Source organism: Nanorana parkeri, unplaced genomic scaffold (assembly GCF_000935625.1).
Source record: "Nanorana parkeri isolate BGI_ZX_2015 unplaced genomic scaffold, ASM93562v1 scaffold853, whole genome shotgun sequence".
Taxonomy (NCBI): domain Eukaryota; kingdom Metazoa; phylum Chordata; class Amphibia; order Anura; family Dicroglossidae; genus Nanorana; species Nanorana parkeri.
The window spans coordinates 62,641-80,325 of record NW_017307121.1 but is presented as its reverse complement, the minus strand read 5'-3'; the positions used below and the strand labels follow the sequence as shown (position 1 = coordinate 80,325).

Genomic DNA, 17,685 nt, shown 5'->3' with positions numbered 1-17,685 from the left:
ATATATGTATCTATATATATATATATATATATATATATAAATATATATATAGATACATATATACCGTGTTTCACCCGAAAATAAGACCTAGTACTATTTTTGTGAATTGCTAAAATATTAGACCTAGTTGTGACCATTCCCAGGGCCGGTGGTGGTGGCATATGGGGGAACTTGAGCCGCGGAGAGACGGGAGAGAATCAGCAGTGCCAACAAAGCCGGGGCTAGAGAAAGCGAGGCGGCAGCGGAAGGAGTAGAGCCGCATAAGCCGATGCTTCCTCCATAGTGCTGCCTCCTGTCACAGGCAGAGTGATACCAAATGCACTCCGCCTGTGAGGAATCGATAGTGAAAGCACGCTTTGCTCATTCTGGCCAGCGATTGGTTACCAAATTGCTCTTGGAAAGGTACGACACCCCTGATTGCCATGGTCACCCTATTCTTAACTTTGCCACTCACTCCTTGAATACATGTAGACTGTTGTACATGAATAAGTGTGGATTGTTGTACATTAAAAAAATAAATAAGACCTACCCCGAAAATAAGACCAAGTGTGTTTTTTTGAGCCAAAAAATATATTAGATAGTGTCTTATTTTCAGGGAAACACGGTATATATTGTAAGGGGAACAGGCACAACTGGTATTGGCAGTGATAAAGAGACAGGGACGTACAGGAACAGTCCAAGCAGATTTGCTCTGCACTTTTATTCAGCAAAGCAGTATTTCACCGCATGGTAATACAATGCATATGTGTTGTTCTACTCTGTGTTGGGTGCCTTTGGAAATCAATGGGTATGGAAAGCACCAGAACATTCACATACCATAACTTTTTTTTATATATTGCTGCTTCAACAATACATGCTTAAACTCAAAAGTGAACCAGTCCTTTAAAGTTCACAGCAAAGTCATTGAAATCTTATTTTTTATCTTTTAGAGCTGATCCTGGCAGGCTGCCAGCCCTGTAAACAACCAGCAGATTTTCTACACTGAAACCCAACTAGAGTCTTTGTTGTGATCTTTGGGGGTCTTTTGAGAATGAATGACATAGTCATGACATAGTCTTGATAAAAAATCATGGTGCCTGTGCGTTTTGCGTACGCTATTGCACATTGCAATGCACCAGCACACTGCGCACTTGGTGTGCTGGTGCATTGCATGGCCATTCATTCTGAATGGCACCCCAATGCACATCCCAGCAAGCATACATTACATTGTGTGCATTGATACTGCAATAGTGTGGATTGTGTGACCATGCAGTTGAAAACAAATCTTTGGGGGTCTTTTGAGAATTAATAACTTCACACTAAGGGCCCATTCACACGATAGTCTTGATCAAAAAGCATGGTATCTGTGTGTTTAGCATACACACTTGCACATCCCAATGCACCGCACAATAGGGTGCAATGCACCAGCACACTGCACACTAGGTGTGATAGTGCATTGCATTGCCATTCATTCTGAATGGCACCCCAATGCACCTTTCAGCAGGCATGAATTACATTGTGTGCATTGATACAGCAATAGTGTGCATTGTGTTGCCATATGGTGAAAAAAAGGGCATGCATACTTTATTCATCACGTGGCAACACAGTGGATGCTATTACTGTATCATGCAGTGGGGTGCCATTCCGAATGACAGATACCATGCCTTTGGTGCAACACTACGGTGTGAATGGGCCCTAGAAGCTGAAGAGAAGTCAGGGATGGCTTGTTTTAAAGCCTTTTGTTAATAAAATGTATGGCATCCTGTCCTTTCATGTCTGTCACTGTTCATCTCTATTACTTTGCAAATGGGGGGCATACGTGGTTTACAGAAGGAGGATAATATTACTATTTGTGATTTCAGTTCAGCTTAACAGGCATTTTCTGTACTTGCTGAATGTTTTTGTTGAAAAATGAATAATAATGCAGCCACCACATTTTAGGACTGGTAAGCTGCCATATATTACATTTTTGTTCTTGGGTTTAAATATCCTTAAGGGGCAGACCATTTTCATATAGAGCAGTTAGGGGATGAAATATTTCAGTTTTTTAATGCTGTCTTTTACTGCCGTTGAGGTGAATTCATCTCACTTTCCCTGCAAGAGATATCTGGAAGTACAGTGAACCTACGGCGAGATCTGCACTGCTCCACATGACATACTTAGTGCAGTGCTAGTTTAGAAAGCAATAGCAAAATACTCTACGCTAGAACCACCTCTAATAGCTATAAATCTATCATGTGGAAGTCTGTAAAAATCAATATGATAAAACAACTCCGTATTACCTCACAAGATACTGTGCTGAAGATGAGTCAGAAAACACACGGGTAAACATTAGAAACATCAGTGCATATTATGACAATCTACAAACAGATACTTATAGATAATTTCCGGCTTTTTATTCTCTGCTTACCCTATATTTCTTTTCCTTCCCGTTCTTCTCACGGTGGCCATTTTTTAAGGGCAGATTAATTAATTTCCCTTTACTTCCTGAACCTCTGCCACATATGACTAGGACATGTGACTATACACATTGTCTCAGGGGAGGAAATGCCTTTCCCTGAGGGCTTGCAAGATTTTGCAGCTTACAAATTAGATTTCCCAGCAAAGCACTGTGATGTAACCTTCCAAGATAGGCACAGGCTACATTACTAATGCCTAAGAGGACTAAGAAGTGGAAAAACAATAATTGTAAGTGAAATAAAAATGTTTGTTTATCTAATGATTGTAAAATTATTTCATATCAGCATGCACAGCTGAATGCTCATGTGATTTTTATTGAGAAGGGGTTAAAGTGACATTAAACCCTCAGATTTTTTTAACATAAACCAATACTGTAATGTGTGCCTTACTGTAATCCATGATTGTTTCCCTTCTCTTTGCTGCTCTTCCTTTTAAACCCTTACGTCTTCTCATGCTTGGGGAGAACTTCCCTTTTCAGCTCAGGGCCTCTTCCTGTAGTGCTGGCTCAGGTTACAAGCCTATACAAACTTATACACAGACACCGTGTATCCATTCCTGAGACAAGGCAGTCTGCTGCAAAACAGAAGTTCTGCAGAGCATGAGAACAGATACAGATTTAAAAGGAAGAGCAGCAAAGAGAAGGGAAACAACCATGGATTACAGTAAGGCACACATTACACTATTGTTTTATGTTAAAAAATCTGAGGGTTTAATGTCACTTTAAGGTCCACTTTAAGTAAACTGGGACCGTATAGGTGCTTACCATAAGAATGCCATACACCACCAACCCTCATCTTCTATACCACAACTATGCTATGTATTACAGACCCTAGGTATAGACCTACCATTAGATGACATCCCCGGCCTATCACAGTGCTGGCATCTTCTTCATCTCTTTTCTATTTGAATGCTTACAGAGTCTGATTACTGGCAGGGTTTTATTTGCTCATGTGTTGTACTTGAGTGAATGTCGAGTAGAATTGTTGCTCTTTTCCCTACCACCTGAGTGCCTTCTTTTGTAAGTTGCATTGTCTGCTCTTTTTTCCTAAAGAAAACGACCGTAGCCATAAAAAAATCGTTTTCTGGCCTTTGTCATGTGAAAAGAAAACCCTTTATCCAGGAAATGAAACAGCAAATAACTATATCCAGCACGGAGAACATACAACTGCATACATTTATATTGGAAACACAAATAATATTTGAAATGTGCGTTGTATATTCTGGATGCTGTTCCTTTTCTTTAGTGACTTTCTGTGGATCTGCAGGGGTGTCTTTTACTTCAGCCTTTGATTCATTTTTTATCGGTAAACGGTAAGGAAACAGCAGTACAGTGCACTTCCTATTTTATTTGTTTACATGAACATTAGCATTACATTTTCTTTCCATTTCTTTTTGTACAAATACAATACACGACAGTGGTGTTTGCTGATGACTTGAAACACGTTGTCAGTGGGGTGCAGATGTCAAACACGGGGTCCATTTTTATTCTGTTTTTAAAGCGTCTTTGCTAGTTTTGTGCCGTGACCAGAGAAAAAGTAACTGCAAAACAAGGATAAACATTAAAGCCAAGCTCCAGGCTTAGCTATATACAGCACACAGTTAAAATACCTCTATGTGAACTGTCTTATCTTGCAAAAGATTTGCAAGATTGTTCAGGCAGTCTTTGGATCAAGGTTCTCCTGCCAGACAGCACAGTCAGATCCTACACTACCTGGGACATCTCTACAGACTCCCCTGCAATTAAACAATAGAGCCTGGTAGGACCCAGCCAAGCATGGCACCGTAGCAGCAAATCACTGGTAAAATCATCACTCTACTCTCTTAGACAGCTCTAGGGTGCCTATTTATAATTTATTTTCACACAAGATTCACACAACTTTCAACCAAGATTCATATGTTTTCCAAATGGAATCCATGTAGAAAATGTGCGAATCTTTGGCGCATACAGGTGAAACTCGAATAATTAGAATATCGTGCAAAAGTTCATTTATTTCACTAATGCAACTTAAAAGGTGAAACTAATATATGAGATAGACTCATTACATGCAAAGCAAGATAGTTCAAGTCGTGATTCGTCATAATTGTGATGATTATGGCTTACAGCTCATGAAAACCCAGATCCACAATCTCAGAAATTTTTTGGCAGCGTGGGCAGGTGCCAAGTCCTGCTGGAAAATGAAATCAGCATCCCCATAGAGCTCGTCTGCGGAAGAAAGCATGAAGTGCTCCAAAATCTCCTGGTAGACGGATAAGTTGCATTAGTGAAATAAATGAACTTTTGCACGATATTCAAATTTTTCGAGTTTCACCTGTATGCTTATAAATAAACCCTGTAGTGTTAGGCTCCTAACAACCATGGATTACAGTAAGGCACACATTACACTATTGTTTTATGTTAAAAAATCTGAGGGTTTAATGTCACTTTAAGGTCCACTTTAAGTAAACTGGGACCGTATAGGTGCTTACCATAAGAATGCCATACACCACCAACCCTCATCTTCTATACCACAACTATGCTATGTATTACAGACCCTAGGTATAGACCTACCATTAGATGACATCCCCGGCCTATCACAGTGCTGGCATCTTCTTCATCTCTTTTCTATTTGAATGCTTACAGAGTCTGATTACTGGCAGGGTTTTATTTGCTCATGTGTTGTACTTGAGTGAATGTCGAGTAGAATTGTTGCTCTTTTCCCTACCACCTGAGTGCCTTCTTTTGTAAGTTGCATTGTCTGCTCTTTTTTCCTAAAGAAAACGACCGTAGCCATAAAAAAATCGTTTTCTGGCCTTTGTCATGTGAAAAGAAAACCCTTTATCCAGGAAATGAAACAGCAAATAACTATATCCAGCACGGAGAACATACAACTGCATACATTTATATTGGAAACACAAATAATATTTGAAATGTGCGTTGTATATTCTGGATGCTGTTCCTTTTCTTTAGTGACTTTCTGTGGATCTGCAGGGGTGTCTTTTACTTCAGCCTTTGATTCATTTTTTATCGGTAAACGGTAAGGAAACAGCAGTACAGTGCACTTCCTATTTTATTTGTTTACATGAACATTAGCATTACATTTTCTTTCCATTTCTTTTTGTACAAATACAATACACGACAGTGGTGTTTGCTGATGACTTGAAACACGTTGTCAGTGGGGTGCAGATGTCAAACACGGGGTCCATTTTTATTCTGTTTTTAAAGCGTCTTTGCTAGTTTTGTGCCGTGACCAGAGAAAAAGTAACTGCAAAACAAGGATAAACATTAAAGCCAAGCTCCAGGCTTAGCTATATACAGCACACAGTTAAAATACCTCTATGTGAACTGTCTTATCTTGCAAAAGATTTGCAAGATTGTTCAGGCAGTCTTTGGATCAAGGTTCTCCTGCCAGACAGCACAGTCAGATCCTACACTACCTGGGACATCTCTACAGACTCCCCTGCAATTAAACAATAGAGCCTGGTAGGACCCAGCCAAGCATGGCACCGTAGCAGCAAATCACTGGTAAAATCATCACTCTACTCTCTTAGACAGCTCTAGGGTGCCTATTTATAATTTATTTTCACACAAGATTCACACAACTTTCAACCAAGATTCATATGTTTTCCAAATGGAATCCATGTAGAAAATGTGCGAATCTTTGGCGCATACAGGTGAAACTCGAATAATTAGAATATCGTGCAAAAGTTCATTTATTTCACTAATGCAACTTAAAAGGTGAAACTAATATATGAGATAGACTCATTACATGCAAAGCAAGATAGTTCAAGTCGTGATTCGTCATAATTGTGATGATTATGGCTTACAGCTCATGAAAACCCAGATCCACAATCTCAGAAATTTTTTGGCAGCGTGGGCAGGTGCCAAGTCCTGCTGGAAAATGAAATCAGCATCCCCATAGAGCTCGTCTGCGGAAGAAAGCATGAAGTGCTCCAAAATCTCCTGGTAGACGGATAAGTTGCATTAGTGAAATAAATGAACTTTTGCACGATATTCAAATTTTTCGAGTTTCACCTGTATGCTTATAAATAAACCCTGTAGTGTTAGGCTCCTTTTTCATAGGCGGTCTGATAGGGTCCACCTGTCAGTTTTTCAGGCAGACATGATCGAATGCCCAATGCTATTCTATGGGCAGCTGTGTGTAAACACATGGGTGTCTATTTACACCCGGTTACCCCTGTCTCTGGTCAGGCCCAAAAAAACAAACAGTGTTCAATTTCAACAGACCTGATCGTGCTGAAACATGGGTAATCTAATGTAAATGGACACCGTTTACATCCAATTTCCCATAGGCCAACACCGGGTCTGGTCATTTCAGTTTTTTCCTCCAGGAAAAAACTGTATGGACATGGATGTCACAGTGGTGCCATTTGTGATCCCTACTCCCCAATCAGGAGGGTATCCGTGCATGGGTCCCCTTCTGATCAGCCCATGTGAAAGGGGCCTTAGATGGGCAGCACAGGTGTGGCACATTGCGTTAGGCAGCCCATGCAAGATGAATGGTCAGTAATGCACCACAATGTATAAGAAAGGTCCTGCTGCATTTTTTGGAGCACAGTGCACCAGCTTCACTCTGGAAATACAGTGCACTGTAGCACAGCTCTGTTCTAGAAATGCACTGGGGTGCCATTTAGAATTGATGACCCTGCAACACACTAATGTGTAACTGGCGTGGTGCAGCATGCTGCGGTGAACCACTTGTTGTACGCACATAAACACAATGATGTACTGTGAGGCAGCCCTTAATATATTTTTGATGTATGCAAAAAAAAACTGAAATGGTTTCTGTTCATATCTGTTTGGCGTTCATCTTTAAAGAGGAACTCTAGCAGACAAAAAAGACATCATTAATACATCGATAAAGAAGAACCCCCGGCAATTGAAAAATGCACACCCGCACTGCAAGGGTCAACTGCTTGTTTTGTCTAGGGGATTACAAAAAAATATATATATACTCACCTGATCCTTGGTTCCTCTTTGCTGCTAGACCGGTCCCCACAGCCTCTTCTCTCCCAGGCTCCGGTGGTCTAAGGATCCGTGATGTCATCACATCTAATTCAACTACATTAGACGTGAGGAAGCTGAGGGACATTCTACCGCCTGAGAAGAGGGGAAGAGAGGTGAGCAGTCTCTGCTGCAGGACCGAGGATGAGATGAGTATATCCTCTTTATTTTAGCTCCCAGACCAAAGTGAGCAGTAAACCGTCGCAGTGCGGGGGGAACCCCACTTCAAGGGTTAATTTTTTGATTGCCTGGGGTTCTTCTTTAAATTTATTTTAATTGCAAGTAGTATAAGTGTACCTGAATTTGCCCTGGAATTTGCCTCTTGCAGTCCCTCTACAACAGAGTATAAAAGCATAAAAGAAAGAAGCAACATAAGAAACAAATTAATTCATATGCAAGAAGCATGATAGGAGGAAAGAGCAGCATGACAGAAAGATGAGCTCATCAATGTGCTGCTGCTTCTTTCACTGTCCAGTCACAGCCTGAGGTGGGTCCAGAATGACTTGGGCTCAGGGGACGTAGGTTGGATGATGCTGACCATTAGGACATCTAGTGTCAGAAAGAAGTACTGATGGGAAAATCTCTGAATTGTTGGTGAATATTACAGCAAAAGCTTCTTTTGGTATTTTATATTTTAATGAGATAATCAGTTTTATATTATTTTTGGCTGAAGTTTAAAAACTGTTTAAAAAATTAGAAATTGCAATGGGTAATGAGTGTTTCCTTTGTTTTTGTATTCCTGTTTGAATGAAATCTCCATATGCACATACCCTAACCTGCAAACCTGTATATGGATGCATTATGATATGGTGCTCTGCTAACATTCTGTTGGTTCTGTTTCTCAGCCTTCTCCGTGTGAATGGTGCCGGTGTGAGCCCAGCAATGAAGTCCACTGTGTGGTTGCAGACTGTGCCGTACCAGAGTGTGTAAATCCCGTATATGAGCCAGAACAGTGCTGTCCAGTCTGCAAGAATGGTGAGTGTGATTTGGTTTAGCTGTCTGCTACATTCATTTACTGTCACTGCAATGGATTATGACAGACTGCAATGTTCTGCTCCTGTACGCTTATTCACTGTATATTCTTATTTATTATAGCTCTTGTACAACCTACTGCAACATAACATTTCCTATGAAGTGTTTATGTTTGGAGTTCTTATGACACAAAGCAAAGTACATTTTAATATGAAAAGCTAAACGATTTCGTTTGGAAATAAAAGACAGCTTATTATTCATGCAGAATGATTAAGAAATGGGGGCAATTTGCTATGAGGGAAATAATAACTGCCAATCTAAGGACATGTCTGTAGAAAAGTTTGTGTTGTATAAAGGTTTAAAATCTCAGAGAAATGGATGAGGAAAGACCCAGCACTGGCCCTAAGCTGACTTACAGTATATATTTTGCAGTCTGATCTAGTGAGTATGCTATTGTTTACACTTTACAGCAGGGGTGCCCATTAGGTAGATCGTGATGTACCAGTAGCTCTCAAAGCTGATGCTGGTAGATCACGAAGGGTGTGAATGGTGGCCCCTTTATTCCATTTTGGTATATTTATTTAGCTGTGCACACATGATTACCTATTAGCCTGAGTCTGCTGAGCCAAGCTCCCTGACACCTTTCTGGTGGATACTGGTGGTTGAAGTGCTATGTATTACATCAAAGAATATTAGTTTACACAGCCTGCTGCACTACACTGTTTGCAAAATGCGGTAAGGTGAGCGAGTAGAGAGAGCGAGGAAAGATAGCCAGGAGAGAGAGGAGAGACAACCAGGAGGATGAGCAAGGAGAGACAGCCAGGAGGATGAGCAAGGAGAGACAGTCAGGAGAGAGAGCGAGGAAAGACAGCCAGGAGGATGAGCAAGGAGAGACAGCCAGAGGAGAGAGCGAAGGAGGGTTTTTTTTGTTGGTATATCTCATGTAGCTCGCCTTTTCAAAAGTAGATCTTAACACAAAAATTGTGGGCACCCCTGCTGTACAGGATTCACATTTAAGAAGAACTCTGGTCATAAATAAAGTTAACCCTTGCAGTGGGGCTACCCCTGCACTGTAAGGGTCAAGTTCTGATTTTGCAGAGGATACGAAAAAAACAGTTATAATAACCCAAACAACCTGGCTGGCTGTTAGACCGGTCCCCAGAGCCCCGTCACCTCAACAGAATGTCCCTTGGCATCCTCATGTCCTATACACTGTTTAGGACGTGATGACTCACATGACCCTAGATGAAGACGAGCACTTAACACTTGCAGTGCAGGAGTAACCCCACTGCATGGGTTAAGAATATTTATGCCAGAAGTTCTTATTTAAAGCATTACTGTACATTTATAGGAGTCATCTATGCAAGTCATTAACTACAACCTCACTGGTATTTTACTAGTTAAAGCTGGGCTCCATGCAAGCAGCAAAATATATGGATGGTTGTTACTGTACAGAAGCAAACAGGGAATTACTATCAAGACAAATGCAGATACTTACTCTAGTAGCAATTAAAACACATTTATTGATTTAAATTCATACATAACTGCATTCATTTGTGTTTTACTGGAGTTCAGCTTTAAGGACAGAAGTATTTCAGCTGATATTCTGGACACGGTTGCTATTTGCCAGTCAAGGTGTCCTTATTCATAATTAAAGCCGTAAAGTCTGGAATAACGATCATGGGAACAAGAGAAAATAAGGATTTTCCACAAGAATGCTATACTTATCCTCCATAATGGTGTGCAATATTTGGCAGTAATGGAACTGGATAGTTCTGAGCATTGAAAGGACACAGGTAGTATAGAAGTCATATATACCTGTACATGCCTCTTGGCTGTCATAGTTGGGTATGTTCTATAGGGCACTGGTACACGTAGAAAATCACCAGCACTCAGAAGATTTCGTCAAATTCAAGAAGTGCTGGTGATCATCTACGTGTACAAGTTTGACGGGCATGGCGTCATCCGTGATTATTACTGCAAGCACCACGTTAAAAGGTTGTAAGTGCTGTAAAGAGTGCAGGGAACACATATGTAGGGGACTAGAACATACTGGTAGATTTCACATCTCCCAACTGGCCTGAGAGGCAGATAGAAACTCACAGGAAGCATATAGGCCAATAACCCAGCAGAGGTAAATCATGTCCAACTTACTGAGCTTGCCAACCCCAAACTCCCCACTCTTATAGGAGAAACGAAAATGTTGATAATGACATATCAATTGATATGACTGCAGGCTGCTGTCTATTGCTGGATAATTTTTTGATAGAGAACTATATGGATTTTCTTTTAGAAAACACACATTTAATTAAGATTGCTCCATTGCTAAGTGTTACAGAATGGCTTTGGCTGCCATAAAGATATTAGAGGTATTATATAAGAAAACATGTCAAGACAAGCCAAGTTAGAAAATACATTTTAAAAAAAGGGCCAATGATAAGCCATATTAGGATGGTAAAAGTATCTTCTCTAAGTTGAACAGTTTTCTAATAGTTTGATGTAGAAAAGAAGGAACTATAAGAAAAGGATAAAGGATAAAACTGGAAGAAAATAAAACTGAGGAAGTGAAAATAAAAAAGTGGAAAACAAGAATTCTGCCAAGCAACTTCCCATGATCTCTATGTATTGCTTTTCTTGAATTGGTATGATGCAGCAGATTTTGCTTGCTCAATAAACCATGAACTATACCAAAGGGCTGTTTAAGAATATAAAAAGAAAGCTTCAGATTCTGAATTTCAAAGGATTCCCTAAATATCAGGGGCTAAGAGATGTTTAAATGCTACAAATTGATCAATCAATAGCTTTGAATAACCTGGCTGCTGCAAGGAAACGTGTGTTACTGAGATGACGTAGCTAGCTCAGGGTATACTAGTAATATTTTCAATACTCATTTATTGTAAAGAGAAATAATTGTACACCAAAAGCATTTAATCTTAGGGCAATATCTCAATATGTGAATGTGAGATACACCTCCAGTTTTAGAATAAATGGATGAGGGTGGGAGACTGAGGACATCATCACAGCAACCAATCTCGACACCACTGTACATTTCACATACACTCAAATACTTTTGAATAGAGATGAGCTTTGGATTAGGGTCAAACTCACTAAAGTTTGGGTAAATGGCAAACTAATGTGGCCATTCGCCTCTTTATCAACCAATTACCAGTAATGCATTTCTTGGTCCTTAAACTGTGGTGAGGTGGCTTAGAAGGGCCAATAATGGGACATTTCTTTTGTGTCAGCAAAGGTCAAGGTCCCAGCAGCCTTTTGTCAGTTTGTGATAGAGACTTATAATACATAGTGAGACCTGACAGTGTTTTCAGGTAGAGATAGTTGCTGCCATACTTTACGGTGCTATATACATTTCAATACAGAGTGCTATATACAGTCAGTGTGTGTTGCATACTTGGAATAGATAGGGAGAGCAGACAGAGGGTTTGCAGGGAATGTTAGTTGCGGCTACACTATTCAGTGCAAAACAGTGCATGTTTGGGGGACACCCCTTCTATTTGAACAGTTTGGGGCAGCTATGTAGTTTCTTCCACTTGGTGCTTCTTAGTTGGTGTTATTAGCAGCCCTAAAAATATGTCTGCTATTCACCCTTGAGGAGGAAGAAAAGGCGCATTAAGCAGTGTTCAAAGTAAAATGGCTTCCTTAAAGGAGAATTATGAGGTGAGTGCTTTTTACTCAGCCTCATAATCTGAGCCGACCTGTGACAATGAAACTGTCACAGGTCGGCTCAGTAGATCGGGAAGTGAGCGAACACATACCGGCGCTCGCTCACTTCTCGATCCTGTCACTGCAGAGAGCCGTGACAGGGGAGTGACTGGATTCTCCCCTCCCCTGTCCGATCCTCCAGCGCTGACTGGCGCAACGGACGGGGGAGGGGCGGGTACAGCTGGCTCTGCCTCTAGATAGACAGAGCCAGCTGTCACTCATGCAGCTGGGCGGATCCCGGCATAATTGCCGGGATTTGTTTCAGCTGCGGCGTCTCAGTATACCGCGAGCTGCAGCTCGTGGTATACTGAGCTTTGGGTAATGGGAGGACGCTAGTTTGTGCCCTCCCATTACCCTTCGAAGAACTATGGGGTAAAGCCCTAGACCCATAGTTCTCCTTTAAGGTGGAAATGGAGGAGGAGGAAAATGGTACACTAGCAGCACTTTAAAAGAAATTGCCTACTATATGCTCTTGACAAATGAGGTAGATGTGCTTTTTACTTATGACCTGTCTCATTGAGGTGCTGCTCCCACCGAACTTCCTGGTGCAGAGTCATGCGTTTCCTCATGCATGTGGTACCCAAATGGTTACTTTTACCACAGCTGATACACTGCTGGCAAAAGCTGCAGACTACTATGCTGCCTTTCTATTTGGTGCCTATTCAAGTGCCTGTGTACTATCCTGATACAGCCCAATTTCCATACCACATACATAACTGAATAATAAAATGTTTTTTGAATATTTTAGAATATGGGGATGTGAGGGGGTTTGGGGAATATGAGGATGCAGTTTTTGAGTGTTTTTTTGCACTATAATTTGACATTTTATTAAACTTTTAAGCCAATACAGTGTAAAACTGCAAAAAAGAAGATCACAAACTGTGCTATGAATCTGTTTTGGCATTGTTCAATTGATATGAAGTTAATGGTTTTAGCTATATTTTTAGAGCATTTTTCTATTGGTTTTAGATACGTTGTGGCTGCTACTTCTACAGCTCAATTCAGGCCTCTGACCACTGGCTAGAAAATCAAGTATAGCAGCTGAAACAACATTTTTTCAAGCTGTAATGTAATAGCATTGGGGTGCTGTATATAAGCCAAGCAATCATGTAAAAGTAAAAAAAAATCTATTACACACGTGATGCCAAAATACAGTGCTGCAGACACTGTCTGTGACAATCGTGCTGTTCTGTAACTCCACAAATAGCTTTAAAAGCCATCTCCCAAGCTTATAACTGAAAGGATTGATGTTTTTCCATTGTCACCCTTGAAGTTGCATGAAAAAGAGGACTCTCTGCCCGCTAAATGTAATTTAAAAAAATAAATCATTTGCACTGGTACATTGCCCACAATAAGCTGGCTGTTAATAAGCGCTGCACAAACTGTTGGCGCTATATAAATCCTGTATAATAATAATAATACCCATGTTCTTTTTGACAATGCCTTACCTATTAGCCTTAAAATGGCTAGAACTGATTTTCAAGATTGTCCCCCTCCCTTCCCATAGAGGGAGTTTGCATTGAAGTTCACAGTTTTCTGACTTAACATGGGTGGCATGAAAACCCCATGATGTGAACCCTGGCTAATTCGAACTCAAACTGAACCTTAGGAATATGTGTGCATCTGAAAAGCAAACGGGGATATGTAGTTCTGGAGTCCTCCATACCATTACATATCATTCCCCAGATCTGCACTTTGTGCTGAAAAAATGCCTACAGATTATTAGTGAGCTGGGGCACAGTAGGTGGCTGTTGCAATAGTTGTATATGTACTTACCATGTTATGGAAAATGTATGGTACTTGTGCCAAAATGTAAAATCACCACGGAAACAGTGCCCTCTGCAATTTGGTAGGCTAGGGCTCATTAACTCAGTTCAATAACTACTTCCAAAAGATATAGCTGTGTGTTCTAATTTGTGTCACTGGAAATCGAATTGACTGTTTCTGAGAATTGACAGAATAGATGAAGCACTTATAGGAACTTGAAATTGACATAACTTAAATTATGTTTCAAAAAAATACAATAACTCAAATCATACCGGACCAATTACTGATTAAGCCATTTTGGGTCATGTTGTACTAGATGTGTGTACATCAGTCTTTATGACTTTTTGTGTAATATAGAAATGACTCAAATCTCTGGGGTCTGTGTAGATTAAGCATACTCTGTTCTTGGATCAATTACATGTAAACATAATGATACAATAGATCAGTTAGGGTCTGGAACTCACTGCCACAGGCGGTGATTTCAGCAAATAATGTGGAATTGTTCAAGAAACTTTTGGACGATTTCTTAAGGGACCGTAATATACAGGGGTACGGGTACTCCTAGAATGAGATCCTAATAGGTTGGACTTGATGGACTAATGTCTTTATTCAACCTCAAATACTATGTAACAATAGAATTACCTGAAATGAAAAACACATGAATGCTTTGTCTACTTTGTTTGATGGAAGATATTATGATGCACCACAGATGGTACTTGACATGCCATCACTTCCATCTTAAATGCAGAAAGCACGGAGTTTATTCTTCATTTAAGAATGGAGAGTGGAGCCATTTGATTCCTATATGTCTCTGCAGACAAAGGTTTAGCCAGATCTGCTGGTTTATAGCACAAATCCAGCCAAGAATATAGATAGCAATTTACTAAAACTTACATACAGCTGTTTCAGGCTTGTTAGCCGTTGTCAATGCAAGGTATGGAGCTTGTCATGTGATAAACTGCACGAAAATGCATGGTTCATGGTTCATGCATTTCCATTGAAGTCTATGGGGCCAAAAACACAAACTGGCGGGAATTTATCAAAACTGGAGCAGATACAAACTGGAGCAGCTGTGCATGACAACCAATCAGCTTTTCTCTTCAGTTTGTTCACTTAAGATTTGAAAATAAAACAGAGACACTGATTGGTTGCCATGCATAGCTGCTCCAGATTTTGTCTGCTCCAGCTTTGATAAATTCCCTTCACTGTGTAGAACCAAAAGAAGCAACTGCATCTTTCCAAAAATTATACTGCATCAGGTGGCATAGCTGTGAATGGGTACCATGGAGAATAATAGGATTTCCATTGTTGTGCATTGTAGCGTGACTGCAGATATGCAACAGAGTGCATTAGTGCGAATGAGGGCTTAGTCATCATCACTTCTACTGCAAGTGACACTAATCTCAGTTAAAACTTTAAAATGCATTCAAGTACCTAAACTATTAACAAAAATGTATCTTATTTGCACATCTCTGAATTGGTGCTTGTATTAGCAGAACAGCCAGGCCATTAGCATTTTCAGAAGGAGGTGAGAATAGCAGATGACAGAGATGCCTGGAAACTGGTCTATATCTCCTCTGGGGAAACATACTTTGTTATGGTGTTCTGTGGTTTTGCTTTTTGCCATTACCTGCCATGATGACACGCTAAAGAGTTGTTTAGAGCACTCTTGCTATCATGCAGCAGCTCAGGAGCTATTAGAACAGAACTCCTAACTCTGCAACGATGGCAACAAGTGAAGGCCATATTGCAATATAAAAATCCCTATTTATGAGCAGCCATGAACAAAAGGTTTATTCGTGCATTGAACTTGCCCCTTTCTCCTTTACCATTGCTGCTGCCGTATGATAGCCTTTTGTTATACATTTGAATGAGTTAAACGCAGATTGTTTCACAGTACAGTGGGTGTAAGGGAAAATAAATTATTAGTATGTTGATGTCAGGCACTGTAATTCTTAGGAACAATTGAAGCATTTACCAGCATAATTATAGGGTGGTTCAGGTTTTTGTGCTCATACCATGCTTTTTTAAGCAACAACGCAGTTAACGGCTGAATGTCCAGATTTTGATGTAATATATTTATTTAAAGCAGCACCATCTAGAGGATAGGATTGTGAATCTCACCATCAATGCTGTAATCCTAAATTGACATTAAAGCTGAACTCCAGGGTAAGCAAATATTGTTTAAATCAGCCTTTCTCAACCAGGGTGCCTTCTGGCTTTCTCAGGGGTGCCCCAATTTTTTTTTACTCAGTGTCATTCCTCTGATGTGAAGCAGGCTTTTGATGTAAAAGAGGGGGATACTCATTTGAAGAGCAGCTTCTAGTTTGTGAGGGGGTGGCTCCAGATGTGAAGGGGGCCCCCTGATATGAAGGGGGCTCCTAATGTGAGGGGGGTGCTGATGTGAAGGGAGAACCCCAATTTTTTTGTGTTTTTGCATGGGAAGCACCCTTAAAATCCATACCAGACCCCTTTCTCAGATAAGGGTTTGGTATGGATTTTCGAGGGACCGCACATTGTTTCTCACATTTGTATTTTTTTGCAGGCAGTATGTAGTGGGTGGGGCCTGCTGGGACCCTCCCACAGCTCTGCATTCTGCACACTCAATGTGCAGCAAATTGATTATGTGACCACTACTTTTTATAAGTTATATAAGGCATTTAGTGCACGCAAAGTGGATTTATGTCCTTGAGAAATATATTTGAATAAAAGTTTTTGTGCTCGGGGGTTTAGCTTTAATTACCAGAATTATGTTGATGAAACTAAAAGTGATTTAAAGTATAATCATATGGTCACAAAAATGATGCATATGCACTATGTCAGTAGGATGGGTTTAGGACAAAGCATGAGTTTTTGTATGTTGAGGCATATTGCATTTGTCAGCCCATTCAAAATTAATGTAACACACCTCAGTGCATGAAAAGATAAGCTGCATTTTTTGCAATGCATCAAAACGAATGGCACTGCAACACACTTATTGCAACATGGGCTTTTAGGGTTGTTAACTAATAGTTTTTAAAACTAATCAACTGAATTACATGGATGGGTTATCTTTAATAAAGATAAATCCTGTTTCCGGCAACATGGCCTGAACATGTTTTTGGTGTGAACAAGCTGTTCCTAGAGCCCACTAGAGCATGCTGCTTGGAGATGGAAGACTCTGCTTTGAATCATATAGGCAGTCCGCTGAAGCAAATTTTGTAGAGCGTAGCAGAATGTACTCAGGGCCAGGAGGCTGCAGGCAGAGTTGCTGAAAACAGGAAAGGTAACCCATCATATTGGCACTTTTAGAGATTGCTGGAACATGTACATAAGTATAATTATTACTGAATTAGCCGTTATATTTGACAGGGATTGGGATTCATGTTTCATCATGTCCCATTAATGTTTTATCTTGTGTTGACTATATATGCTATCATTGCATTATTTTTATTCTATTGATCTGGGGTGAGATCGCTATTGCACTTTAGTTAATTTGATATTGCTCCCCCTGGCAAACCCACTCAACCATTAATAGTGGAAACTAGAGAGAGATGTAAACCTAAAGCCATTGTGTTGGATGTGTTTCTGCAAGCCCTAAAGGTTGCCTGTAACCATTTGTCACGTATTTGCCAGTTTATGTTAGTAAGTTCAGCTTAGCCTGGATGTTATACTGAACATCTAGTTTTTATTTAGCTTATTTACCTGAGAAGCAGTATGAAATAATATACAGGAACCAATGAGAAGTTAATTTTAATTAGTCTTGCTCTCCAATATAGTGAATGTCAGTTCTGATTTCTGGCCAG

General features: G+C 40.2%; 1 protein-coding gene across 1 annotated transcript in view; it reads left to right on the top strand.

Annotated features, from left to right (window-relative positions):
• VWC2L (von Willebrand factor C domain containing protein 2-like) overlaps positions 1-8,416 on the top strand; it is a gene marked incomplete at its 3' end in the record, with an annotated part of 68,378 nt that extends 59,962 nt beyond the window's left edge. The window contains exon 3 of the mRNA XM_018565497.1: positions 8,287-8,416. Within this exon, the coding sequence (XP_018420999.1) occupies positions 8,287-8,416 (130 nt within the window). The remainder of the gene's footprint in view (positions 1-8,286) is intronic.
• Positions 8,417-17,685: the final 9,269 nt, after the last annotated feature.